The sequence below is a fragment of the Prinia subflava genome, chromosome 5 (genome assembly GCF_021018805.1).
Source record: "Prinia subflava isolate CZ2003 ecotype Zambia chromosome 5, Cam_Psub_1.2, whole genome shotgun sequence".
NCBI lineage: Eukaryota > Metazoa > Chordata > Aves > Passeriformes > Cisticolidae > Prinia > Prinia subflava.
This window is the reverse complement of record NC_086251.1, coordinates 2,261,531-2,288,077: the sequence shown is the minus strand read 5'-3', so window position 1 is coordinate 2,288,077 and position 26,547 is coordinate 2,261,531. Positions and strand designations below refer to the sequence as shown.

Genomic DNA, 26,547 nt, shown 5'->3' with positions numbered 1-26,547 from the left:
CTAGGAAAACCTCAGAGCCCTGAGAACTGCAGTCAGGAAATATTGCCCATTCCTATCCAAACCAAGTGACAGACACACACTACAGATTTATGGAGGGGTCTTCTTCCTCTCAGCTCCCTGGAGCCACTCACAGATTCCTCAGGAGTTTTTGGTTGTGGATGAGGAACAGTGGAAGGGCCCAGGGAGGCTGAAGGATGCTCCTACCCAAGGAGAAGGGGCTCCTACAGAAACGTGCTGGCACTTGGGGAGGCCTGGGATGCAGCACCACTGCTTTTGCCTTCCCATGATTTCATAGTGACCCCTTCTTTCCATGGCTGCTTTTCTGGCACACTGCGCCCAGCAATAAATCTGTGAGAAATTGTAAGTATTTATTTTAAAAGGAAACATGTAGGCACTGCAAAGGCTGTGAAATGCTGGACCAGCTCTTCAGCTGGTATGGATTAACCTGGTCTCACCACCCCCAACGCAGCTGTGCAGACGGACACTGGGCAAGAAGCTGCTTCTCAAGGTTCAATTTTACTTCAAAGCCCAGGATTTTTATCCTCATGAGCTGTACTGTTAAAAACATGTCACTGGCTCATTTTATTAGGGTATTTTTTCCCTGAAACTTTGTTTAAAAACACTTTGGCCTTGTTTTATGTATTCCCAAAGCTTATACCAACTATGTTCAAAGTCCTGTGGTCTAGTAAAGCTCCACTTCAGCCATGATTAAGCCTTCAGCCAGGTTTTGTCTAGGTAGAAGAGGACATCTTTTTAAATGCCAGATTCAGCCAGCTGAACAGTTGTAAAATTAAGCACAAATATGATTCACTGCACACTCATATCTTGTCCTATAAACATGCCATGCTGCTTGCTATTTCCTGACACTCTTTAAGCTGTTTGATGGGCACCCACCCAACACAAATATGTCACTGAGGATTTACTAAAATGAGCCAATCTTTCAAAAGCACGTCTGATTAGGAAAGTGAAAGAGTGCAAGCAGTACCCCAGGATATACATACATCTCAGCTGGCCAAAGATGAGAATTTTGTTTGACACTGATGACTCTTATAAGGGTCTTTTTCTGACACAAGGCAGGAGCCTCGTGTCTGGGGAATTTGTCAGCAGCAATACATTTGGTAAATTGGAGAAATAAATCTGAGCCATTAAGATTTCATTCACTGAGGTGGACTGAAGAGGTGTGTGCTGAGAGAGAAGGAACTGAATGCCTGCATTTGAAAAGGTCAAGCCATCAGCTGTGCAACTGCACTGCAGCAAAAGGAGCACAAAGTGGCACCTAGGGAAAATAAAAGCCTTTCAGAAATGCTCTAGGAGTACCACATGTGGAATGAGAGGTTTGGAGAACCACAGGACAGAAGACAAAGAACTTAACTGCTGTGTCCAGCTCCAGCACCCCTCTAAAAGAGGCTCACAGACTGGAAAGGGGCCAGCAGAGACCATGGAGACATAAAAGAGATTTATCACATTAAAGAGGTTTATCACAAGGAACCTCTAAGAGAAAGGATGGAGTAGTAAAGATTGCTTAGTCTAGAAGAGAAGAGGCTGAAGGAGACTTTTGAAGCCTTCAAATACATGAAGACTGTTACAAACAGGACACAGATCAAGGAAGAGCAAAAATACGCCTTATTTTTAGCCACACAGAATGGCTTTATGTGTGTATTTTTAAGCCCAAATGGACACTGGAAGGGATACATTTTAAGAGATGCTCAAGTCCCTGTCAGGAGACATTTCAGAACAGGCTTGTGAACACCTGTCAGCCGTAGGTGCTTCCTACACAGGTACAGCTGATTATCCTTCAGACTCCCCACGCTCTTTACAAATGCAATTCTACAAATCTATAGTGTAAGCTGCAAACTTGTTAAAATTTGGAGCACAGTTCTTTAAACAGAGTTAAAGCCAGGAGCCATACCTGCTCTTCAAACTGATGACTCAACAAAAGAAAGCACCAGGTTCCTCAGCATTTCTTTCAGATTACCTCACTGGTCCTTCCTTTCACTCTGTGTTCTCGTTTTTACTCTTGAATGATCAAATTTGTGATCACTCTACTATATTCAAGGCAAAATAAATCACCCTGAGCATTTGGAAAATACCTTCAATGTATATTATGTTTAGAAAACTGGATAGGGTTACTCCAGCCTCTGCTTTTGGCAGTGCACACAGCAGAACAATAGAAAACACCCATTACTCTGGTAATGGATTTATTGAGACAAATTCTGTACATTTATTTCACATCTGTCAGACTGACAGGGAAAACCCTGGGTCAGTAAAACCAGAGCATCTCTTGAATGCCAGCACAGAGGCAGCACCCTAAACACTAAGCAGAAAATGATGTTTGAACATTTTTACAGGGTGGTAGGACTGAAATTTAAGTAATCATCCTATTTTCACCCTGTTGAGACCATCACATTTATTTCCCAGTAAAACTTTGAAAGTGTGGGCAAACTGGTTTCATATTTTATGGACTTATGGCTCTTTAAAAATATCAAATCTTTTCCACTTTTGCAATCCTTTCAATCTAAATAAATTTGGCACAGTCTTATCAAGTCATCATTTCAAAAGTAAATGTTAGATTCATTCAACATTAGATTCACTTCTTAAGACACTAAACCTAAAAATAACACTACCCCCAAAATGGATATAGAACAGGAGTGAAAGTAACTGTTTCAAAGAGTCAGAGAAAGGAAATATTTTTTAAGCCTATAAGAGTACAATTTTCAGCCATGAAGAAAGTTAGACCTACCTAAAAAATCTAAATAAGTAAATAAATAAATAAATAAATACATAAAAATTAACTTACTGTTATCTGTTACAGGAGCCAACTGCTTCATTCTTTAAAATCATTTCCCATTTTTCTGACATCCATAAGCATCTTTCAAACCCAGGAACTCTACCTATTTTTGCTAGTCTCAAGTGAATTGGTAAGATTAAGATTGTGAAGATCTTTCTGCTGGTCCTGGTTCCCAAATCTTTCCTCACTCCACCTCTCCCCCAGCCTGCCCAGCAGCCTGGCACAGCTGAGAACAGGTTCAGTGACGACCCAGCAGCTGGGACAGACGGTCACTGCCTTTTCAGTATCACCTTTAGTGCAAGGGAGTCCTCAGGTGGAAATCCTCAGCCTGCAGAGAACAGGGGCTGAGACAGCAGGCTTGAAATTCCACATTTATGTCATGCCTGTGTGCCACTGGATGCTGCAGGGACTCACTCAGCAGCGAGCACTGGAATAAACAAACTTTGGGGGTTTGTATGAACTCAACACTGAAGTGTTCAACCACCTGAACACTTCAGGACTAGCCAGTTTTTGATTAGTAGAAAACCTAATTCAAAATATAAGAGTTATTGTAACAACAGAATCACAGGACAGTGGCTGGTTTGGGTTGGAAGGCACCTGAAAGCTCATCCAGTTCTACTCCTGCCATGGCCAGGGACACCTTCCACTGTCCAAGCCCCATCGAGCCTGGCCTGGAACACTTCCAGGGATGGGGCAGCCACAGGAAAACCTGTAAAAACCTCCTTCCTAAAATCTAATCTCCACCCACCCTCTGTCAGTTTAAAGGCACTGCCCCACGTCCTGTCACGAGCTGCCCCTGTCAAAGAGCCCACTGTAAAAAGAGCCTGCTCAGCCATCCCAGTGACCTCCCCCAGCACCAGGTCAGCTGGATCCATGCCACAGGAACTGCATCCAACATCCCAGCTCCCTGCTGCAGCCCTCCTGATAAACACCCCTGCACCTGAGGCCATAAAAAGCCTTCTCTTTCCCATTCAGGCTGAATGCTTCTATAAATGGGTAGAAAGAAATTTTACATGCTCTAAGACAAACTTCTGTCGTGCTTTGGAAGTCTCAGAGCTCTTTTTTTCACCACTTCTGGGTTTTGTAGCTCTTACACTATTACTAGGCATAAAGGCAAAAGCCTGGGTTTCGTCTCTCTTTATAATTATAATTTATTTGGAGTGGGAAAACTGCATGAGGTTAAACAGAAACAGCTTCCAGCAAGGAAGTTTGTACACTGCCACTTGGTTATCCTTTACCTGGCACAGGAGCCAAATCCAATCATTCAGAAGGTCAAATATTTCATCTACTTTTACATAAAGCTACAAAAGAAGATTTGTCCTCCATTTTAATGTGCTCAAATGAAAGATTTTTTCATTCAGGAAAGCTTTTCAGATCATCTGTGTCGATTCTATAGACAAAAGGGTTCAGTAATTTCTGAGGCAAAACTGGAGCCTCTGCATGAACACCAGCTCTGGGCAAATATTAAGTTTTGACTCATTATGTCTGATTTAATCTCTTCCAATGGCCAAACACCCTCATTCTTAACATTTCTATCCCATTTGTGGTCTTACTTGGGCCGATATCAAATTCCTGAGCAATGGATACCCACACACTATCTACTGAGATAAGAAGAACTGTTATTGCTATAAATGTCACCACAGCTATCTTGCAGGTAATAAGGGAAGCTTGTAACCTTTCTTTTAGACCAGGAACATAAATTAACCCTTCAAGCAACAATCTGCAAAGGAGATTTTTCCAAAGCTCTGTTTATGCAGAGCTCTCTCTGTTTCATCAGCATCCCTCTGTTTCAAAGCCCATTTGAATACCACTGAATATTGCAGCCTTCAAGACATGACTCACAAGAACTCTGAGGAGTTTTGATCTCCTTATGCACATTTCTCGCCTTGCTCCACATGAAGAGGAGAGTTTCTCCTCTCAGTTGCTAAAGTAGCCTTTTAAAATGGAATCTGAGGGTTTGACATAATCCAAATCTGCCATTTTTAAATGACCTTAAGCAATGCTGAGTTCAAGACAAGCTCAGTATCACACAGAACCAAGCCACAGAGTGTATTGTCATGCATTTTTATATCCATACAGGATTGAATATGAACCATTTTCATCATCGGGAGTAGAAATTCCAAGGGCTCACTTCCAGATTTAGGATTTCCTGCTCTTTTGCAAGAGGGCATTTAGAGAAATAAATACGGATTTCCCAGGAAAGCTGACATGAAGACACTGATTAAACTCTGAAGCGTCTTCCCTGCTAAAGTTCTGACAAGCTCTGCCACAGCCTCTTGAACCATGCCCTTGAACTTGATGCCCTGCCCTCCTGAACCTGATAAATATAACTGCCTCCCAACAGAGTGCACACATTTTTGGCACTGGTGTGGCATGTGTAACCACACACCAGGCTGCTCTCTGCAGTGGGGGTGACATTTCCTTGCTAACACTCTACTGACGGCACTCAGTCCTATTATGACAATGCCAAGTCCAGAAGTTAGGAGGAAAGAAATTCCTTAATGTCCTTCAAAAGCCCTTAGTACCTCTTCCTATTTAAGTAGTTGACATTTAAGAAAATAAATTTAAAAGGAAATAATATTTATAGGTATGAAAATGACCTGGTAGCAGTCTAAGTCACAAGATCTCTGTAGATCTTCCTTCCAGCCTTCACCAGAAAGCAGGAGATGGGGACAGCCTGGATAACCTGAGATGGGGTTATCCAGGGCCCTGCCAAGACAAGTCCTAAATACCTCCAAGCAAGTGAAACACGACCTCTCCTCTGGACAAACTTCTCCAACATTTTATTCTCCTCATAGTGAAGAATTTTACTCCTATTTCCAGACTTCAGGATTTCCCCTCCAGGGATGTGTGCCCTTTGAACTGTCATCACACATCCTTGTGAACACAGTGACTCCTTTCTACACATTAAAAGACAGTTATTAAATACACACAGTGTTCCAAGTTAGAAGGGTTTACCCCAAATTTGAAAGAAATAAAATAAAAGGAGTAGGAGAGCTCTCCTACTCCTTTTATTTTATTTCTTTCAAATTTGGGGTAAACCCTTCTAACTCACTCTCTTGCCCATATGGACACCATTATTAAAACAGTCATTTATTTCATATATTTTATTTACCTCACTGTCTGAATCTGTATGCACGTATTCTTGGGTTTTTTCCTTTTTCTGATACTACCCAAGAGAAACCTGACATCAACCTGCCTTCTTTATAGACCTGAGTAATGAACACTTCCTTTGATCTCAAGCAGAAATAGGCAAAGTCTGGTAACACTTCTTTTCCTACTGATACTTTACCTAACATCCAATCCAAAGGAGTGCAATTTTTCCCACAGACGTCTACTGCCCTCTGTAGGATTATTTTAAATAAAATATTAGGAACAAAGTAGAAAAATAAAACAAAAAGAAAGCGTGTAAGCCTGTCACAGTACTGTACCCCATCGTGAAAATGGTGGAGGTGGCTTATTAACTTATGTTTCTTACAGCTTCATCACATCACTGATTTTCTAGACTTGACACAAGTCACAAGCAGAACATTCCCAGACAACACCATCAGACTTTTGAGACTGCAAAACGCAAACTGAGTGCCTGAAGAACAGGGAGGACAGTGAAGGAAGATGAGGGTGTTCAGAGCTAGTAAAAAACTCCCACCTTTTTGCAGAAATGCAGAGAAAACCAACTGAATCCAAGTCTTTACCCTGGATGGATATTTCGACATATTTAAGCTTCATTCTTGATACTCCCTAGGACACAGTTCTGCTCCTCCTTGCCATGGGTAAAAAGTAGGTTTGTGTATTCTAAATTGCACATGCAAATCAAATTTTGGCTGTATTTCATCTGGTGATCCTGTCAGACAATTAGAAGGATGTGGTCATGTGGAGCCTCAGGGTACCTATGAACTGCACACAGGCATAGAAATGCAATGTTCATTTGCCTCTCTACGTTCCTTAGGAAAGTTTTTGATAATTTAGGTGAGCTCAGCAGTGACTGTGGGAAGTGTCTGATGCCCTCCATGCCACAGCAGACCTGTGGTGTCAAGGATATTAAAAGACAAGGAAGTAAACCAAAGCCCTTCCTACAAAAGCATGGGCTAAGTAATTCTGACAATTCAGAAGAGAACTAAAAGGCTCCAGTTGTATGAAGGTATTAGGATGACATAAAAAAACCCCTAAACCCACAGGCCTAAGTGCCTTATTTCCCCACAAAACAAAAATGCAATTAAGACTTTTCCTTTAAAAAAAAAAAGCCTGCAACACCAATTACACACATAAAAATACCCTGTCTGGAATGTAACTGCAATCATAAATGGCTAATCACTGTGACAATAAATAAAAAACCACACTACTGCATGTTATAATTTCATGATGTGAGGAATGAGGGTCCTGAAATTCCTGTGAGTTTGAGTGAATTCCCGATAAAAGGGGGATTTTGCATATAAACTGAGGCTTTAACTCCAAAAAGGAAGTGAAAGCTATCAGGCCCTCACCTCAAAGAAGGTGCCCACAGGACTGAACCAAGTGTCTGAGTGATCCTCAGTGGAGAACACTTTTCTCTGTACATTGGAAGTGGTGTCAGCCATGTGGAGAATGAGAGACAAAAAAATAATAATACTGAGGACACCAGGTGAGCTGTGGGGAAGAGAAGACTTGCATATTTTGCATCCATCCAAGAACCTCTTATTTCTCTTTAACGGTGCAATTGTATTTGATACTACACAAATCCTTTCCCCAAGTTTTCTAGAAAACTGGTGGTCTGATTTAAAAAGCTTTCAAAAAATTTATTTAGGTTATTTATTTCCCAGTAGCTGGCTGTTCTTGCACGCTCCATTTGCTGTCCTTTTCCTTTCTGATGCATTCTGTTTCAATTAATGCACTTCCATCGCCACCAGACACAGACGACTGACTGACAAGACAATTTGCACTCGAAGGGAAAGGCCACAGATTAATGAAAGCTAAAAATTGCAACCTACCTTTGGTAAGAAAGAGGCTGATTTTTATTTCTCCCTTTTCCTTCCTCAAAAACACACAACGGAGCAGGTAATGGGTAAAGAGATGAAAACTGACCAAGCCTGGCACACAGCAGAGTCATGTAACTCTCATTTTCTTGGGCAAAACACAGGATATGGGTCACAAAACCAGAATTGTCTTAGCACTTCGACAATAAACTTTGCCTGGCAGTGTTACAATTAACTTCATAATAAGCCAAAAATTTGTCAGACCAACTGCTTTTGTTTTTCATGGATGCAGACCAACTTTGTGTCACGATTATACTTTTCAGAAAAGTTCAAGTTCAGCTTTACATAAGCCTTTTTTTTTCTTTAAGACCATAATTTATGACTGGAAATTTTGACCAGAGCAAAATTCTGAGTAGTTAATGCAACTTATGTAGATTGTCAGCCTAAGAACCAGCCTTGTTTCCTTTAGTCATTTGTAATATTTGTAGGAAACAGTTCATCTCATCTGCTTCTTCAGCAACCAGTTTATCTTTCTCAGGAGACGAATTACAGTGAGGAATGAGGGTTCCCAGAAATGACTGTCTAAAAGCAGTTGATATTTAAGTTCCTTGACAAATTATTGTTATTTCTCTGTATGCATAAGGACTTTTTTTTCTTCCTTTTTCTTTTTTGAAGACTAAAACCAGTACTTTACTTCCCTTATTTAGTAATCTTGGTAAAACTGAGCAGAAGCTGAAATAGATGAAGTCCTCTCCTCATCACATAGCCCCTGTGGAGTGGGGATCATCCAGCCATGCTGCAGGAGAAGACAGATCCCACCCACCTCTCCCCAGTCCAGTGCTTGTGGACATCAGCAGAATATTCACAAGAAGGACAAAGAAGGAGACTAGGGAGATATTACACAGGAAAACAAGGTTTCTACTGCTCACACTAAAACCTGTTAGCTTGTTCTTTGAAGGGAAAGCCAGACCTAATTCAGATTTAGAGACAAATGTTACATGCCAATGTTACAGCTAAATCATTACTGTTTACACACTTTATCTTCTAAAAGAATATGAATGGATTTACCAAGGTAGAATATCGCTAAACTATTAGCTTATTGTGCTGATATATTAATCTGTAATATATTATAATATTTACATTATACAGAGGTGAATTTTACTTTCCTGTTATACAAAATCTGATCGGGGGAGGTTCAGAACGTCCCTGGAGGATGGTGAGGGTCCTCCACTGCCATTTTTTTGGGGTGACACTCCAAACCCTGCTGACACTCAGCCCTAGCACGACGATTTCTAGAGAAGGAGGAGCAGAGTTTCCTGGAAAGAGCCAAGCAAGAGAAGCAGGGAGAAGCTGACCCAGACCAATGCCTCTCCCTGGAGCAACGTGCTCATTACAGGCACCAGAACTTCTGCAGCAGAAGCATTTTGGGGATGTGCAATCTGCTGCCAGTGATTTGACCGTGCCAGGCTGGGGAGATGCACTCACTTCTCACCAGCCCCCCGGCCCCACTTGCAGCTAGCAACTCGAGCTAATGAATGCTGGCAGATTGCTAAGCCACTGAATGGACACAAAGTCAGCAAATGTCATTCAAAAAAAGCTCTGCGTCACACACGGCGCGGCTCTGAACGTCCCCGATGCACTGCCACAGACATCACCTCACTGCAACGCCTGTAGAACATACCTGATCCTGCCCTCACACAGAACACTGGGTGACTCCTGCAATTAGGCTGAAATTGTGTAATTCTGTACCTTACAGGATCTGCCACAACAGCGATGGAAACGAGAGCAAACGGCACTATTTATCATAGAAAAACTGCAGCAATCTTCAGCGGTCATTTTTCATTCTTGTCAAACTACTCATCAAAATGCCTTCTTTTGTGATTAATTCATCGCCCCTTATCTGTGCTCGAAGCAAAATGAAAAAAAACATGGTTCACTGGTGCCAGGACTTTTTAAAGTTATTTTTTCGGATGTGCCTTCAAGGCCAGCAAGTCACAGCTTCAGATCTCTTAAAGGAGGATTATGCTTTTTTCAAGAAGAGATGGCTGGCTTTTGGATTGTTGATGTCAGTTTTACAACACGCAGCCTCGAGTCAGCCTCACAACTCCGGAGACTAACAGAGCTTAATCTGTTATTTCCTCTGAATAAAGCCACTACTGAGAGAAAAATCCAGATGATGAGGTAGCTTACCTTTGTCATTGCTGCTTGCTGGGGCTGGGGGGAGAAGCCCGGGCTTGGATTTGTCGTAGTTGTTGAAGCTCTGGCTGCGGCGGTTGTTGGCACTGACGGAACCACGAGCTTTGGCCTCGCTGCCCGCAGCGGACACCCTCGTGGTGGGACCTGGAAGTCTGGTGGAAGAATTGACAGCATGCTTAAACACAGGCAAAAAGCACTCTGGGGCCAGAAACTGCGGGATACCATGCATAACCTAAAAGGATCGACAGCACAAGTGTAGGCTCAGGAGGGATTTTCTGCTTCTGCAAGAACAAACCAAAGAATTGTCTTCGATGGGAAGTGTGTGTCAAGCTGCAGTCTGAATTGTTTTACACCAGAAGAAAAAGCCCTGAGACAAAATGAACAGTCACCTGCCATAGGTGTGGGCAATCAGAAATGGCTGCAGGTAAATTCAGTGGAGCAGCAGCACCAGCCAAAGTGGGCAGCACTGTTCTTAAACCAGACTGCCAGACACCTCATTGCATGCTGGCCACAGAGGGGCTACCCTCATTTCAGAAATGACAATGAGATGGAACTTGGCTGCCCTTTCCCTCGTAGAGAAGCACATCACATCCCTGCCCTGACAGCCACAAGGCTCAGCAGCCAAGCCTAGCAAAACTTGAACTTTGTTTAATTATCTGAGCCTATATAAAACACTCCAGTACCCCCTCCTTGGGTAACCACATTATCAGTGAGCTGGTACAAGGCTCTGCTTGAAACTGGGCATCTGTCCCTTCCAGCATTTTCTTACCATGGCCTGTATTTACCAGATTTAGCTGATTAACTAGGAAAAAAATAATGTAGTTATTCTGGATTAAGCAGACAAGCTTTCATGCTTTTCAGGCAAAAAGGAAGGTGGAAGACTTCTCCAAAAAGCCCGACAGAACAAGGAAAGGCACTGGCACCACATCTCAGAACACTTCAAAGCCAACATTCACGCACACAGAATCTTTTAAAAGCTTCTTTATACAAAACACAAAAATCTACTTGTAATAACTTGTGTCAGTAATAAGGTAAAGGGAAGAAGTCCCAGTTGTCAAAGAGAGTGGGGATAAAACTGACCAAATCACCACTGTGCCTCTGAGAGAAGGAAGAGAAGCCAGGAAGGAACCTGGCAGGGCTTCCTAAATAAACTGCTTTATCCAAGACTAGTGAAGAAATAGAAAATATGAAAAGAAACATGAAGTAAAAGCCAAAGTGTCAGCAGCTGCATGCACATGCTTTCAAAGCTCAGAAGAGTCTAAGACATGAGGGCATCATTCAAAGACAAACCCAAAAATTAACTGACAAGCTCAAACCACCACAGACTCAGCACAGCACATCATGGTTCTGAGGTTGACTTTGAGACCACTCCCCCAAATTATCCAGCTTTTTTCCAGCACTGGGGGGTGCTAAAATGTTGTCCACACTCATCATGGCAGCAAAGGGCCCATGAGAAATCCCCAGAGAGGCTTCACCCACTGTAGAGGAGACCACAGGGGAAGAAGCTGAGGGCCAACCAGCAACAAATAAAACTTTTTGAGAAAGTCACCAAGACGAGGAAGCTCCTGAACAGATCATTTTGGTTGAGAGGACACGAGCTAGGTTTTCTACAAGGCACCTCAGCCCTAAGTTGCCTCCCAGGTTTGACACACTGACTATGGGGCACTCACCCCACGATGGCTGCAAGGGCCACAGGATGGGAGGGGAGATTTCCAGCAGAAGGGAAGGGACAATCTCCCTGTACTGGTGGGCAAGGAAAGGCTCCCCACACATATCCACACAGGTTTTGCAAAGCTGTCACATTTTAAAGTAAACAAAGCTCCTCAAACCACGTGAGCACCTAAGAAGTGACAGGTTTTCCATCTGAGTCAGTATGGTCACTGCCAATGAAAACACTCCAAGAATAAAAAACCTACGTGCTAAAAGCACTCTTCAAGACATCCTTTTCCTTAAGACTTTTTTTTTTCCCCCAGTGTAGTTTAATTAATTGGTTTGAAGCCCCTGCTCTTGGTATCAGGTCATAACACTTCACAGCAGTGCCTGTGAAATCTAAGGAAAAACTCAGGTTCAGGGAGGGTTCTGGGTTCTTCCTGTTTAGCGAGAAGGTTCTGAGCTTGGAGAACACTCTTTTACTCCTCAGCACCTCTGTTAAGCAAGTATGAGCTGTCAAGCCATAATTATGATCAAGGAAGAACATGAAAAGGAAACGTGGAGCTTTTTAACAGGGATTATTCTGCAGAGATTCACTGCTAGCATACAAGAAATAAGACGTGGGAAATAAATCTAAATTATACAGCAGAAAAAACAATCTGTGCAAACCAAATAAAGATCATAAGCTATAAGTTCACAAGCTTAGCAAAAAACAGTACAGTATAATTTACCAATGTAAAATTATATTCCAGCCAAGCATTTAAATATAATAGTAAAATAACAAGGTTAATAACCACAGCAACCCTTAAGATCACGGAGATGAGATGGACAGATGAGCTGGCATGCAGGTCATGCTGGGATCCAGGGCAAAAAGGGACTGCAACACCTCTGGCTCACTTCCAGGGAGATTCCAGGGGAGTGAGGGGGCACTGGGGAGAGCAGGGGCTCTGAAGAGCACACAGCACTGCTGGGGCTCACAGCATGCAGGGGACACCCTCCTCACTGGCCTGATGCAGCGCAGATGGGGAATGGAACTGGGTCATCTTCAAGGTCACCTCCAACCCAAAACACTCTATGAGTCTATGATTTCAGTAATGCAGATCCAAACACTATTAATGCAGTGGGGCAAGAACTCCCAGAACCATGTTTTGTTCTCAAAAGCAAAAAGCTCCTAAGAACAAGGAAAATCAAATTGTTTCCTGGAGGGCCAAAATGCATTCCACACCTCAAAAACAGAACAAAAAAAAAGGAGAAAAAAATCAAATCCAGCTAAACCTTTCCCATTTCAGCCGTTTACTGTCAAGGCCAAACTGTTTTCGACAGGAACCCTAGACATGCACCCAGAAATATTGCAAAAGGATTATTCATGCTTTGCAGAAGATGAAGAAATGCTAACCTAGAAGACCTTTTCTGACCAAGAGTGAATCGGATGATTTTGCTTTGAGATGAGTCCCTGGGAGATGCACTGTGACAGGAAAGAAAAAGTGGAAGAGAACATTCAACAAAGAAACTTTTTTCTTTCTTTCTTTCTTTTTAAAGCCATTGAACTTAGCAACTGGTTTTAGGGAGAAAAGGGGGTTTTATGAATTTCACAGGAATATAAAGCTTCTTGCCCAAGTATGACTTCAGGTCAAAACCACAACAGTCTGAAATTAATTAATTTTTACACAGTAATGAACACAGAAATCTGCATGCAACCCCCAACCCTATTCCTCTTTTCCTCACTCCTTTATTATATATGTTTTCTGTAGAATCTGAGCAATCTGACTTTAGTACATACTGAGAAAACGTGACATTTAAGATTTTCAGGATATACATATTTTTCAACTATTTGAAACTCAGCCCAATCTCCAGGATGGACTGAAAATAGCAAACCAGTGCTCAGCATCTCTGCATGTTTGACAGAAAAGTTGCAGAAATCTCTTCTTTATTTTACAATAATTATTTCCTGTATATACATGCTGTACAAACACTACGTTTTCCAATTATACAAAACTATTGTTTACACCCAAATGAGCATAATTTGTGAAGAAAGACATAAAAGCCAAACCCAAATAACCTCTGAGGAGTCTCACTTGGAAGGCTTCAGTTAAACTGTTTATATCCCTCAGAAGGCAGCACTTAAGCCAGTGTTCACCTCAAGGTGTGGTAATACAAACAAGCCTCAGTGTGAGATATATAAAAACAAAAAGCTTTCATGCTTTAGCAATTGTGCAAATATTATTCCTCGTTTTGATTCTGCTTCTTATCCCCACTAAACCCTCCCTGTTTCAGCAGTGCAAGGGTCAGACCAGTAGAAGGCTGCACATGCATTCACTGTGGTTCTGCCTCAGAAAACTGCTTTTATTCCAACCTGAAAGAACTTCTAGTATTAAAGACATTCAAGGAACAAAACCCCTTTCTGTTCATCTGTACTCTGATCTAGGAGTGCCAACAAATACCTGCTATGAAAATTATTTTTTATGTAAAGCCAGCAGCACATTATTTTTGACCAAAAGCTCTGGATTTGATTTTGATTGCCACCAGGCGTTATGAGCTCTATTTCTTTTACCACTGTCAGGGTAACCCCTCCCCACGGTGGAAGGTAACCCTTCCATTTCTTAGTAAGGACTCAAACTCTTGTAATCTGAGAACTGGAGTTGGTTTTCATATCCCTAAAATGCGTGTTTTCTAAGGGAAACAACGTGCATGCTTTGTGAGCAGAGAGAAGCAAAAGGAACAGTGAGGAAAAGATCTTTCTGCAATCCCGTGGTTACTTGGTCCAGCAAGGGTGTTACCCACATTGGGCTGCATTTAAACACAAGTGTTTTGATTTCCAAAGGCTTGAAGTCAGCTGCTACCCAGCACTCCACTCCCAACACACTTTATTCTAGAGCAGAACCAAAGAAAGGAGTTTGCCTGGCTTTTAAAGACCTGCAAAGAGAAGCAAAAAAAAAAAACCCAAATAAACCAAACTCCAAGTTGAAGAAGATTTCCCCACCTGGACTGCATTTCTGGCTGTGCTTTGAGCTGATGCTGCAGAGCTTGTGGGGGCTGTTGGCACGGAGTGTGGGCCGGGGCTGGCACCTGCTGCTGAGGGCCCCCCGGCTGGCCCTGGGACGGATGGTGCTGGGGCTGCTGCTGCTGCTGCTTGTAGCGGGACAGGCTGAAGAAGAGGCCCAGGATGGCCTTTAGATTCCCATTCCTGATTTCTGGAAGGCAAAGGGGAGAGGTTGTCACCCATCAGCCGTCAGGGGGTGTTCTCCCCCGGCAGCGCAGCGGGTCAGGCGCTGCACCCCCAGAGCGCTGTCTGAGCCGAGCTCCTGCGGGGGATCCTTCAGGGTAACCTTCCTTCTGCACATCTAATTGGCATTACAGTTGATTGCCAGTGAGCACCAACAAATAAATGACTGATCTCTGCCCTGTGGGGACTGAGCAATATCTCACATTTCCGCTGTGGTCTGTGTTAATGCCAGCATGCTTAAAAAGCAAGACTCTTTAAATCCTTCCTTTAAACTAACCTTTAAAAACCCCAAAACAGAACCCCCACAACAACCACTGCATCAAGGACAGCACACTGTAAATGATTTGTCAGACCTAAACTCGCACAAGGAGGAAATTGCCTAGTTCTCACACATATTTCTGGAACATCACAATAATCCTTTGCACTGAAAAAATTTAATGCAAGTTTTGCACTAGAAAATATGGATGGTTACCAGCTCTGGTAATATCACAAGCTGATAAGGGATGGGCACCCCAGGAACCCAAAGATAGCTTGACAGCCGATGCATAAACTTTGCAATTCCTGAATGTCATCCCGCTCTTCTATGCAATATCAAACGCAAAAATGTAACAGCAAGTGGAAACACAAAGATGAAGAAGTGTATCAGACCGTGCACTTAACCATTGTATCATAATTAATATGCAAATTCTTCCTTGCAGGCTTCTTAATGTGCTGTGACTTAATTACTTAGCATGTTGAATTTCCTAAATTTAAGAAGTGGATTTAAAAAGCTCCATCAAACAGCTGAACTCTTGCCTCTGTGTTGTAGAGATCACTTGAACTAAAAGCTGACTGTTGCCCTGTGAGAAAGAAAGAAGGAAAGGACATGTGGCCAAGCACAAAGGCAAGAACCAGAATTTTCATTTGTTTCCAGTCCCAGCTGAAATGTTGCTCTGAGTTCGTGATGGGCTCCACTCCATCCTTTACTCCCTCTCCCAGCCACGTTTCTGCTCACGCTGCTCATCTTTGCTGCATCAACACGCTTCTGCTCCTAATCCTGAGCACTTGGCCCAGCAGATCTGAGGCTCAAGGTTTAAAACTGTTGTTTCCCATTCTGTACCAGCTTCCAGCCCTGGTCTCCTTGTCTACCTGCGCCTCAGTCTACTTTCCCTTCACAGCTGCTAATATAATTTACTTCCTTTCTGAAATTTGCCTCAGCCCATGCCCATGTCTTCAGAAAATATTAGCCCTTCTCTAAGAGCCCCTGGTCATCACCCAGGACATTCTTTTCCTCTCGTACTTCTTGACTCAGTTTCCCTAGCCACTGTTTTTCCTCCCTGCAGCCTGGCCCCTCCATCAGTGCTCTGCTCTCGCCCACCACTGACCCTTCCATTCCCTTGTTTAAAGGATTATCATTCCCATGGCCTTTCTGCAGCCATTTTCAGGCTTCCTTAGTTTTCCTGGCCAATTTAAGTCTCTTCCTGAACAGTGGGGTCCCAAAAAAATCCTGCCTGTTTCCCCTTTTCCCAGCCCACTCCTGCTCCCATGCAGAAACCCAGCCTTCTCTCACTGTACCAGGCAGCTTCCTTCTCTAACCTTCAGGTTCTCTCCAAAAATCTGTGTTTAGCTTGGGAGGACAGGGGTGCAAGCAGAACAGGCACAAACTACAGCAGAACACAGTAAAAAGGATTTCCTTATCTCCAGCAGAGAACTCAAATTACTCGTGGGAACTGTAAGGAAAGTAGCATTTAATCACAGGTTGAAGCTGAACTGAACAGATCCAGAGGCACTAGGAAGCTTAACTGCATAAATACAGGCAAAAAGATAAAAGAAATTACCACAGGCCTGCTTGTTAAATGTAGCAAAGCCATATGCAACTGGAAATTGATTTCTATGTGAAGTGAGAGGCAATTATAACAATAACCCACCTACAACCTGTTTCTTTCTTGTTGCCTGTTTTCTGCTGTATTGATCAGAAGAGAAACCTGCTTTTGACCAAATAATCAAAAGAAAAACACTTTTAATGAGTTAAAGCAGTCTCTTTCCCTCTGGATTTGAAACAAAACATTTTAAGTCGGACTCTCAGAGGTACCTCTGTTTCTTTTATCTTAAAAAGTGAGGTAATTCTGGCAGTTCTACCCTGCACTTTGTACAAAAGGGGTATTTCAAAGAGTACTTCAGCCTCCCTGCACTCTGCACATCAGCAGAGTCTCAAATGCTTCCTGCTTCAAGTCCTCTCCAGCCCATGGCCAGCTCCAGTATCATATTGACTTAGATAAGGACAAGGATGTCACCCACCCATTCTAAACGTGGAGCCAAAAATTACTGTCCTGGACACTGGAAACAAACACTCCAGACACTTGAGAGGAAACTGGAATTTGGTTTTCACAGGAAACCCCACAAACCCACTCTTTGGAGATTTCCTGGGATATCCCTGCTTGTTTCCCCTACATCCCTGCTCCATGACGTGCTCAGCTGCTCATCTGTGATACCAATTTGAGTTTCTACTGCACATTTGTGTCCTCCAACACCTTCAATACCCTGAGAGCAAGGAGATACTGTGTGAAGCAGAGCAAGCTGCAATTCCTAAAACAAGTCTAAGAGCAGGGCTGTGGAAAGACAGTTCAAAGAATGAACAATAAAAATTTGCAGCAAGAGATGAAAAGAGGTCTCCAGCTCTCTGTAGTTTTCTACAGTAACTAGAAATGGAGATTTTAGATTTTTAAGAATCTTTGATAAGGGGATGCCTTTTTGCCTCCATGTTTCTGGGGAAGGGAAGCCTCTGGTCATCATCGGTGATTGCAGATCCTCAGCACCTCCACGGCATAAATCCATCAAAATAGACCCAGTGTGAGTGGCATGCACATATCAAATCAGGAGTTTTCAACACCAGATGGATATGACACATGCGGTCCCAAATTATTTCAACGTTTAGGAGTCATCCAAATTCCAGTTCTGAATCATTAACTTCCCTCCACACTGAAGCTGCACTATTGAAAAACACGTGCTCTTCACAAACCCAGGAGACTTCAGTGATTATTCCCCTTTGGAAGCAATCACAGCCTTTTCCTTCCTCCTAGATGAGGATCTGCCAGCGAAGTAAATAAAGTTATTTGCAGTTGACCTAGCAGGTCTTGGCAACTTGGCTTGTTTGGTAACAACATTCCTCACTTGAAATTATTCTGCGTTCCTCAACACAGTGCCGGAGCAACCAGAAAGAGAAATTTACTTTACTGCTGCATTCAAGTCCTTTAACTTATTTTATAACAGTATATTCAGTCCCTCCTCCTTCTCTGGTTGTCGCTTTCCTCCTTCAGTGCTAGTGCTGGAGCCAGTAAATGCTCTCATTTATCTGCTGGCAGCAAACATGACTGGTCCCTTCTTAGCTTCCGTGTGATTTAATACACTAATTCCTGGACAGTGCAGAAGAAAGGCAGAAATCCCAGATCAGTGAAGCCATGGGAAGCACATATGTCCTGCTGGGCCTGACTTGTGACTTGGCAGCAGAGCCACGAGCATCGATCATGCTGTCCCTTCCCCAGCGTGAGCAGCACCATGCTGCCAGCTTTGCACACCCGGGCAGTTTTCTCACCACTGAACTGCTGTGTCACTTGGATTTTACCTTCTGTCCAGACAGGTAAATAATGTGAAATGTATTTTTACAGTATTTCCATGCTAAGGTCAAAATTAGCCTTTACAACTGACTCAGCTGCATTTTCCTTTTAATCATTTCCTGGCAAACAGATTTTCTGCTGTTTGAAGTTTTAGCTCATGTTTTCTTTTCTTGACATGAGAATCCTTCCGATTATAACTGAGCAACTGAGGCATATAATGCTGGCAGCAGTCAGGTGGAGCGTAGTAAAGCTTCTCTTTGGAGGAAAATATTTGTTATTGCTATCCTAATCCAGCCTAAGAACACATCTAACATTCAGCCTCCTCTTCTGCTAGCTGTGCTGTATTCAGGTTAGAACAATGAACATTAAATCTCTGCTATTTTGCTGCAGCCTGTCCTCCAAAATAAGTTTGTGAAGAGATTCAGTCACCACATCTAACTTTGAAGTCTCACCTGATGCCACACATTCAATTATTTGTTCTGTAAAGCACTGCTGGAGATGTCATATCATATATTCAGCTACTGAACTCAACTGCTTTTGCAGCATAAGTAAATGAAAATACAAGTGAAAGCTGGTGCTGAGGATGACAGAGATCTGTTTGATCTCTTAATAAGATAATAGCTAAACAGCTTCTGAGCCAACAGGTGCCACACATCCTGGCATAAAGGAATAGAGTAAACCTAGTTTGGTTTCAGAAAAATTCTGATGCCCTTCAAAAGCAGAGTGACCAGTAGAGGTCAAAATGTCTTTTTTTTTTCCCTCAAAACATTTGGATTTGGTTGTTTTGTGCACTTGGAAAAAAGAAAAATCTTTAGACTGGGACGAAAGCAGGATGGTTGTTCAGGTAAGAGAATAATTGAAGAACAAGGAAATAATTTTTTCTCTGAAAAGGCAAACAACTGACAGCAGTTCACTTATATCTGTAAAATATACACCGATTATGGAGCTGAGATAAGAAATTTCTGGTTTTAAACAGAAAGTCGTAAAGAAAGGACTGAATTCTAATTTGGTCTCATTGATTATTTTTACAAGTCAGCCGTGTAGAAATTAGGTATGTACTTTATCTACCTTTCACACTGAGATGGGGGAAAAAAGAAGTAAAGGCTGTCAGAAGTTCAAATTGACCTTATTAATCTTCCATAACACTCCATGTTCCAGCTGAAATCACAGGTAATAATTCAGGTTCCTCATTTAACCTGAAATCTTGAACAACCAGTGAACTCACCTTCTGCTGACAGCCCCTGGATGTTAATCCCCTTAGCAGCCAAGAAACTCAGGCACGCGTCTATGTTTTCAATCTGTTCAAGAACAAACAAAACAAACAGAAGAAAAGGAGACACAAAAAGAAAATGCATTGTAATAATTATTTACTTCCATACACCGCCACCCAGTCGCTGCATCCCATAACAAGTTCCTTTGCCCGCGATGTGGAAACCACGGCACGAAACCCTCTCAGTTACTGAGGTCCTAAATGGATTATTCCCTTGATTATAAAGTGGTTATTCCACGGGTCAGGGCTTTCTGCTGTCTGCATTTGCATGAAGCAGGTTAGCTCAAGCCCCAGCCACAACAGGCTGCATTTCTTACTACAGGGTCAAGGATGTCCTGCGCCAGCATCCGTCACCTGCACCGGGTGTAACAAACGTGAAACCCAAAATAAACACGGAGGCCATTTGTTTGAGAAGGCAGATTGCCACTTGCCCCCAGGCTGACAGCTGGCAGAAATTTCCAGCCACGCCAGGAGTGGGATACAAGAGCTGTAACTGGAAGCTTCAGGGGGAATCCGGAGCACGCTCCCTCACGGCATTCCCTGCGTGCCGGGAACACCAGGCCGCTCCAGGGCACAGGGGCATGCCCTGCCCTCACAGAGATGGGGCAGGGGGAACAACTTCCATGGGATAACATCGATTTTCAGCTCCGGCTGCAATGCATGGACTGGACTCAAACCCTGCCTAAGTGTTGCGTTTTATCTTCTTTTTGCCAGGGCCAGGATTAAATGCTCGAGATGGTGTTTCATGTTCAGACTCAGATGTTTATTAATTCTTATCCACATTACTGTCTCACAAACTCGGAGTGCTACAGCATTTCTAACAAACTACAAAATGGCCCCCTCTCTACGAGGCCTTTCAAGGATAAACTGTCCAATTATGAAATTACACCTAAATTATTTTTACCTTTAACCCAATAACCAGCCACCTGTGGCCTGCAGTGAGGACTCTTCTACCCAATTACAAAACACCACCCAGACCCATGAAGGAGAAGGTGAAAAAGAAGGACGGGCCTCTGCCCTAAAACCTCCATCCTGCTTTATAGATGTATTACTATATTCTAAACCCTTAAACTCTGAGTTTTCCACCCTGTGATATCACACACTGCTATTCAAACTCCACACCCACAATCCCAGTGCTGTCACTCAATTTTGGAGCCTTCTCCACGGCCTCAGGTCACTGCAGTGTTTGCTTGGGGCTCAGTGCCTGCCAGCACAGAAAGCCTGGAATTCCCAGAGCCCGGGGTTCCACCACCTAAGAAAGTAAACTCCAGAGGGGCGGGACAAATCAGGAATGTTGTCTGCTCCACCTCACCATTACAACAGGGATCTTGCAGTAGCCTCACACCTGATTTCCCACCAAGCTCCCACTGAAGCTCTGCTGTCATAACCAGAAGATGCTGAGAGATGCCAGCCTCCACCCCAGACCAAAGCATTTCCATGTAGAAGTGCAACCTTGGACACCTTGAGGGGCTGCAAGGAACATTTTAGGAAACACCAGGCTCTGTGTGTGGTCACACAAAAAACTGTTGAATGGTACTGTTGAGCAATCTTTTTCATTTAACCATGGTAATCAGCAAGTGATAAAATCGAGTCCTTGTGTTTGAACATCTCTCAAACATTAATTTATTAATTCCTGAAACACTGCATCCACTGGAAAAGGAAGGAGACAGACACCAAGCACCACACTTGGTCTCACGTAAACTATCTTTATTCTGTGAAGTGTGGAGACATCAAAAGGAAACATTAAAATCCAGCTGCCCTGTCAGCTCCTGCCTGCCCTCAAAAACTACACAGCTGAGCGCTAAGGCAGCAGTTTAGACCCTGAGCTCCCAGCACCTGACCTGAGCTCCCTGTCCTTCTCAAAGTAATAAAAAATACCAGGGAAGCTGCCAGGAAACCTCCCACATGGATTTCTCTCAGAGTACACTAATTTATCATCTATAACTATAACAATAAAAACATTTTCTTCTATCAAGTGGAGGGGGGTAAGTCATTGGCACTGCTGAACTGTGATTTCAGCAATTAGAAACACTTTTATCAACCTCATTATACTTTGAGATATAATATAAAGTACACAAAGTATATGGTACACTTTGAGTAAATTATATACTCCAAACCCCAGAGAGGTACCAAAGAATACATTTCCTGCACTGCTCAGACCTTGAGGCTTGGAGCAGGGTGCAGTTCAAAGGTTCATTTATCCACACTTCAATATGACCCAATTTGAATTGACCCATTTCCTTCTTCAGTGCTCAACAACCCTTTCAAGTTTCCAACAGGGCTCTTTCATCGAGGTGATTTGGGACTCACAGGAAAACCAAAGTTCACCTTTTCAAGAATAAACACCACATAAAAGGATCAATCCATTCCCAGTACCCGCACTTAGCAAGCTGCACCATTCCAAGAGCATTCCCAGACTTTCACAGCTGTGGTAGATGTCTCCTCTCCAAATAAGCAGGTCAGTGACTAAAGATAAGCAATATCTCGCCCCCACTCCAGAGCTGCAGTACCTGTCTCGGTCCTGCTCTGTTTGCTTCTCTTCCCAAGCCCCCATCCTTGCATAAACTCTCTTTCAGGGCAGAGTGAGCACAGGATTAACATTTACAGCTGGGTTGTGAGTTCCTCATCCCTGTCCTCGTTCTTAGTGCTACTGAGCCGTCTTTGCTGACACCCTAATCTCACCCTATTCAGATTCAGGGACGCCCCTTTAAAATAATCCCATTTCTCCCGTGGGATAACCCCCCAGGTTTTCTGAGCATCGTTGCCATTGAATTAAGACAAATCACTGATAAATCAGACTGATGGGTGGCTCTCCATCTCAGGTCTGTATCTGAACCTCAGGCTGAGCAACCTGGAACCTCACTGCTGTATGAAAGGTCAGATGTGCTTGCCTTGCTGCCACACCAGTGGTAATGCCTGGCCAAACGCTGTGAGAAACAGGGGGTCTTTCCATGCTCTGCTGGCATGGAAAACACCCTGATTTCATCAGGCATGAGGAATCAAAGTGGGAGTACAGGGAGGTGCAAAAGTGCACCCTTTAGGTTCAGAAAATGGAGAACTAGGGTGAGATCCTGTGGGGATGTACAGCACTGCACATACGAGGGATTCACTAAAAAAATAAAGCTGACAGATATAAAGGCACCAATGACTCTGCTAAGATCTATACAGCATCTGTGACATGAACATTACATGGTAGCATGGCAGGAATGTGAGGAATTGGTTGATTTTGAAGAAAAAATAGAGCTTGAAAAGAGAAACAGGAGGAAATTAGAGAAAACCCAAGAAGAAAGTGAAACATTGAATGCAGGACTACAGCTGAAATGATTAAAATTTAGTGCTGGTCAGAATTCAAGGTCCTTCCTACAAAACAATGGCTGGCCTGAGTCAAGCACCCTGATCTTGGCTGAATCAGTCTAATGCATCAGAAATCACATTTCTTGTTTAAAGAGGTGACTTCCCAGCAATGTAACATGTCATGAATTTCACTCATAAAAGCAGCTCCAAGGAAGGATTCTGCCCCTGGCCCCTGCTGTGTTAACTGTTAATAATATGAAAATATTGTTTTATGGAGAAGGATGCCCCCAGTGCAGACAGGGCTGGAGACAGCAAGCTATGATAGACCATTGAGATGTGTGTAGGACAGAAGTGAAGCTTCTGGATAGATCTCAGCTAGACAGTAGGAGAAATTTCTTCCCTGTGAGGGTGGTGAGGCCCTGGAACGGAGCTGTGGCTGCTCCATCCCTGGAAGTGTCCAAGGCTAGGCTGGACAGGGCTTGGAGCACCCTGGGATAGCTGGAGGTGTCCCTGCCCATGGCAGGGAATTGGAAGGAGATGTTCTTTACAGTCCCTTCCAACCCTAACCACTCTCTAATTCCAAGCAGAACCCCAAGGACTGCATCCTCGTGACTTCCAACACCAAGCACAGTTGCCTCCTTGTAATTACAGCCTTCAGCAGCAAATCATCACCCAGGCTGTAGGGTTCTTTTTTTGCCAAGTCCACGAATTGCTTAAACCCTTTAAGCAGATGTGAAAGGGCTGGATTTGCCAAGGGGGAGTGGATATTTTCTGTTTCACTGTGAGCCACAATTGGTTTTTGGCTGACAATTCTGATTCCTCATTTGCTTTGTCAGCAAAGTTTAACACAGCAGAAGCAAAGCAGTGAAGAAGGCAGCTGGGGGCTTTCATTCCCTGCCCACCCAAAACAGGGGAGAACTCTGCAAAAGAAGGAGAACCAAGCACAGCCACCCACAGTGATTATCTCACTTGGAAACATTACCACGGGTATCCAAAACTGAGTCTTATTAAAGTTCCCAGCCCACATAACCAAAGGAATTTGCCATTTTAGGGCACCATATTTAAACTGTTTCAGGTGTAATTAACTATCAACCTGTGCTATCAGTCCCACATCCTTTTATGACGGGTATTTATTCTGAAATGTCCCTAAGTGCCAACCAAGGACTGCTGAGCCCACACCACAGGGGCTGCCACCCTCTGGGGTTCCTCCTCCTCCTTTCTTTTAATTAGGAGATTATGAGGAAAAAAAACCCAAAAAACAACAAACCAAACAACCCTGTAAAATTCAATTTCTGCTCAGACATAACACATCAAGTGTCATCACTCCCCTTCTCACACTCAGAGAAGGAAAAGCTACTGGAAAACTTCCTCTCAACATCAATAACCTGACAAGGTGGGAACAGAAGGCCTCGTGGCTGAGTGCTGTACACAGAGAACTGTCCAAGACCAGGTCATCACACAAGACTCTGTGCTTGTCATACAGCAGCAATTTCCATTTCTATTCTTGCCAGGGCTACAGAGAAAACATGCCCTCGTCTGTATGAGCAGAACAGGATAGGCCAGAACAAAACCAAAAGAAAACAAAAGAAAACAAACAAAACAAAACAAAACAAAACCACCACACACAAACAACCAAACCCGAAATATCCTCATCCTGTAGCCCATCCTGTAAGTGGAGAGCCAGAGGTGGGCACTGACATGTTGAACATTGATTATACCCAACAAAATCCTGAGTGTGGACACTGCCTCCAGCCAAGGCTGTCTGTCCAGCTCTGCCAAGTCAAACACACTAGGTAAATGATAACCAGGGCTGCCCTTGGCACAGACACGGATGTTTTTCCTCAAACAAACACCAGAATTGAACCTGTTCGAAGTCCCTTCACTTACAAACCAGGAGAAGTTTCTCACGCTGCGATGCAAGACCTCTGCTCCCAATTTTAGTGATAAATGGGGAGTTTTGATCAGTAAACCCACTTCTTACATTGAAACCAGTGCTTTCCACATAACCTGTGGCTCAATGCTATGTGTAATATATGAATTTTCAAAAGAAAAAGATTTAATTCATCTACAAGTTTGTAAGGCCTCACAAAGCTTTATGCAGTATTCCTGCAGACTTCACACACAGTGCAGAAACTGCACTGTAGGAAATAGCCCAACGCAAGCTGTCTCTTAGCACAAAATCTATTCCTTGTCTGTATTTTTGAGTAAGGCTTTTACCCTCATATTTTTATATCCTAAAGTTTACAAAGTGCCTTAAAATCTTAAGTCATTACAGTGACAATGCTTAGAACCCTGGAGTTTTGGGGGAGGAAGGGCTCTCCATTCCAGTAATATCTCATTTGCTCTATTTCCTAAACATAATTATATATAGAAAAATTCCCAAGCAGAACTGCAAATTCCATTTGTCCCAGAAGGATATAAATACTAACTCTTATTGCTCTGTTTAAAATAAATCTTCATTAGTAGTTATCCCATTCAAAATGTATCTTTTTAAAAAGAAAATAATGCATTGCTCCCAGTGTTCATCTGCTGCTCCTGACCACTTGGATAAAAACGCCTCCCAAAATTAAGTTTCAGGATTTTGACAGAACTGGGTGGGCACCTTAGAAATAAAATAAAATTTGTAATGGAAGGGCAAATGAAGCTAATCCATATTCTGAAGGTTGTGGCAGATATACCCAAAGAAACAAAAGTCTGCTCAAATATAAATGAAGAGTTGACTCTTCCCTTAAAATTGCCTTACTTGAGGTTTTTAAAGACAAGGAGGCTTTGGGCACTAGTCTAAGGCTGGAGAACTAGCCTAAGCCTCATCTTGTGCATCCTCTTCTCTCTGACCCTGGTAAAACCTTTGCTATCCCATGTTTCCAGCTCTTCCAGCAGAAATAATGGGACAAATATTCAACATTCACTCCCAACATGCCCAGTGTGAATAGAAACGAGGGCAGTAAAGCCCACAAGAGAAAACTGTGCCTCACACTGGCCAAAACTCCTAATGAGAACAAAGAGCATCCAAGGGGCACACTTGTGTTGGGGATGGACTCAGGCCAGCCAGGGCAATTCCCAAGGTTTGCCAAAGCTGATCTGCTCAGGGACACACACAGGGAGGGTTGCAGAAACGTTCCTGCTTTATTCAGCTTTTCAAGTTTCTTTCAGGTTGTTTACTTTCAGGTTTATTTATTTAAAATTGAAACTTTCCCCATGGGGAAAAACAAAAGTAAAGAGCAATTTTCTTGAAAAATATTGGTGGAAATATTAGTTTTGGATTAGCTCTTCAGAATCAGACGTTTGAAAAGTTCAAGTGGGTAATTTGTGAATAATTTGAAATCTTGAGATGTTCTAAATTATGATTAAGCAACAGAAGATCAACTTTGCAAAACATGTATCAACAAGGAGTCAGTCCTGCCTCTGGAGAATCATTAATTTGGGATATAGATGAGACTCTCTTGACAATATCTAAGCACGTGCCACGGTAACTGTTTTTCTTGGCGCTGAATTTCTGCTCATGTGCAACTGAAAAGAAGAAAAAGTGTGCAGAAGCCACGACTGTGCTCTGTATTTCAGACTGTGCTGCCCAGGGTGCAGCT

General features: G+C 43.0%; 1 protein-coding gene across 1 annotated transcript in view; it reads right to left on the bottom strand.

The window, feature by feature from the left end:
• NAV2 (neuron navigator 2) overlaps positions 1-26,547 on the bottom strand; it is a 205,607-nt gene that overhangs the window by 111,994 nt on the left and 67,066 nt on the right. Inside the window, exons 4-6 of the mRNA XM_063397550.1 lie at positions 19,625-19,697; positions 14,564-14,774; positions 9,928-10,085 (exon numbers count right to left, since the gene is read on the bottom strand). Of these exons, the coding sequence (XP_063253620.1) occupies positions 9,928-10,085; positions 14,564-14,774; positions 19,625-19,697 (442 nt within the window). The remainder of the gene's footprint in view (positions 1-9,927; positions 10,086-14,563; positions 14,775-19,624; positions 19,698-26,547) is intronic.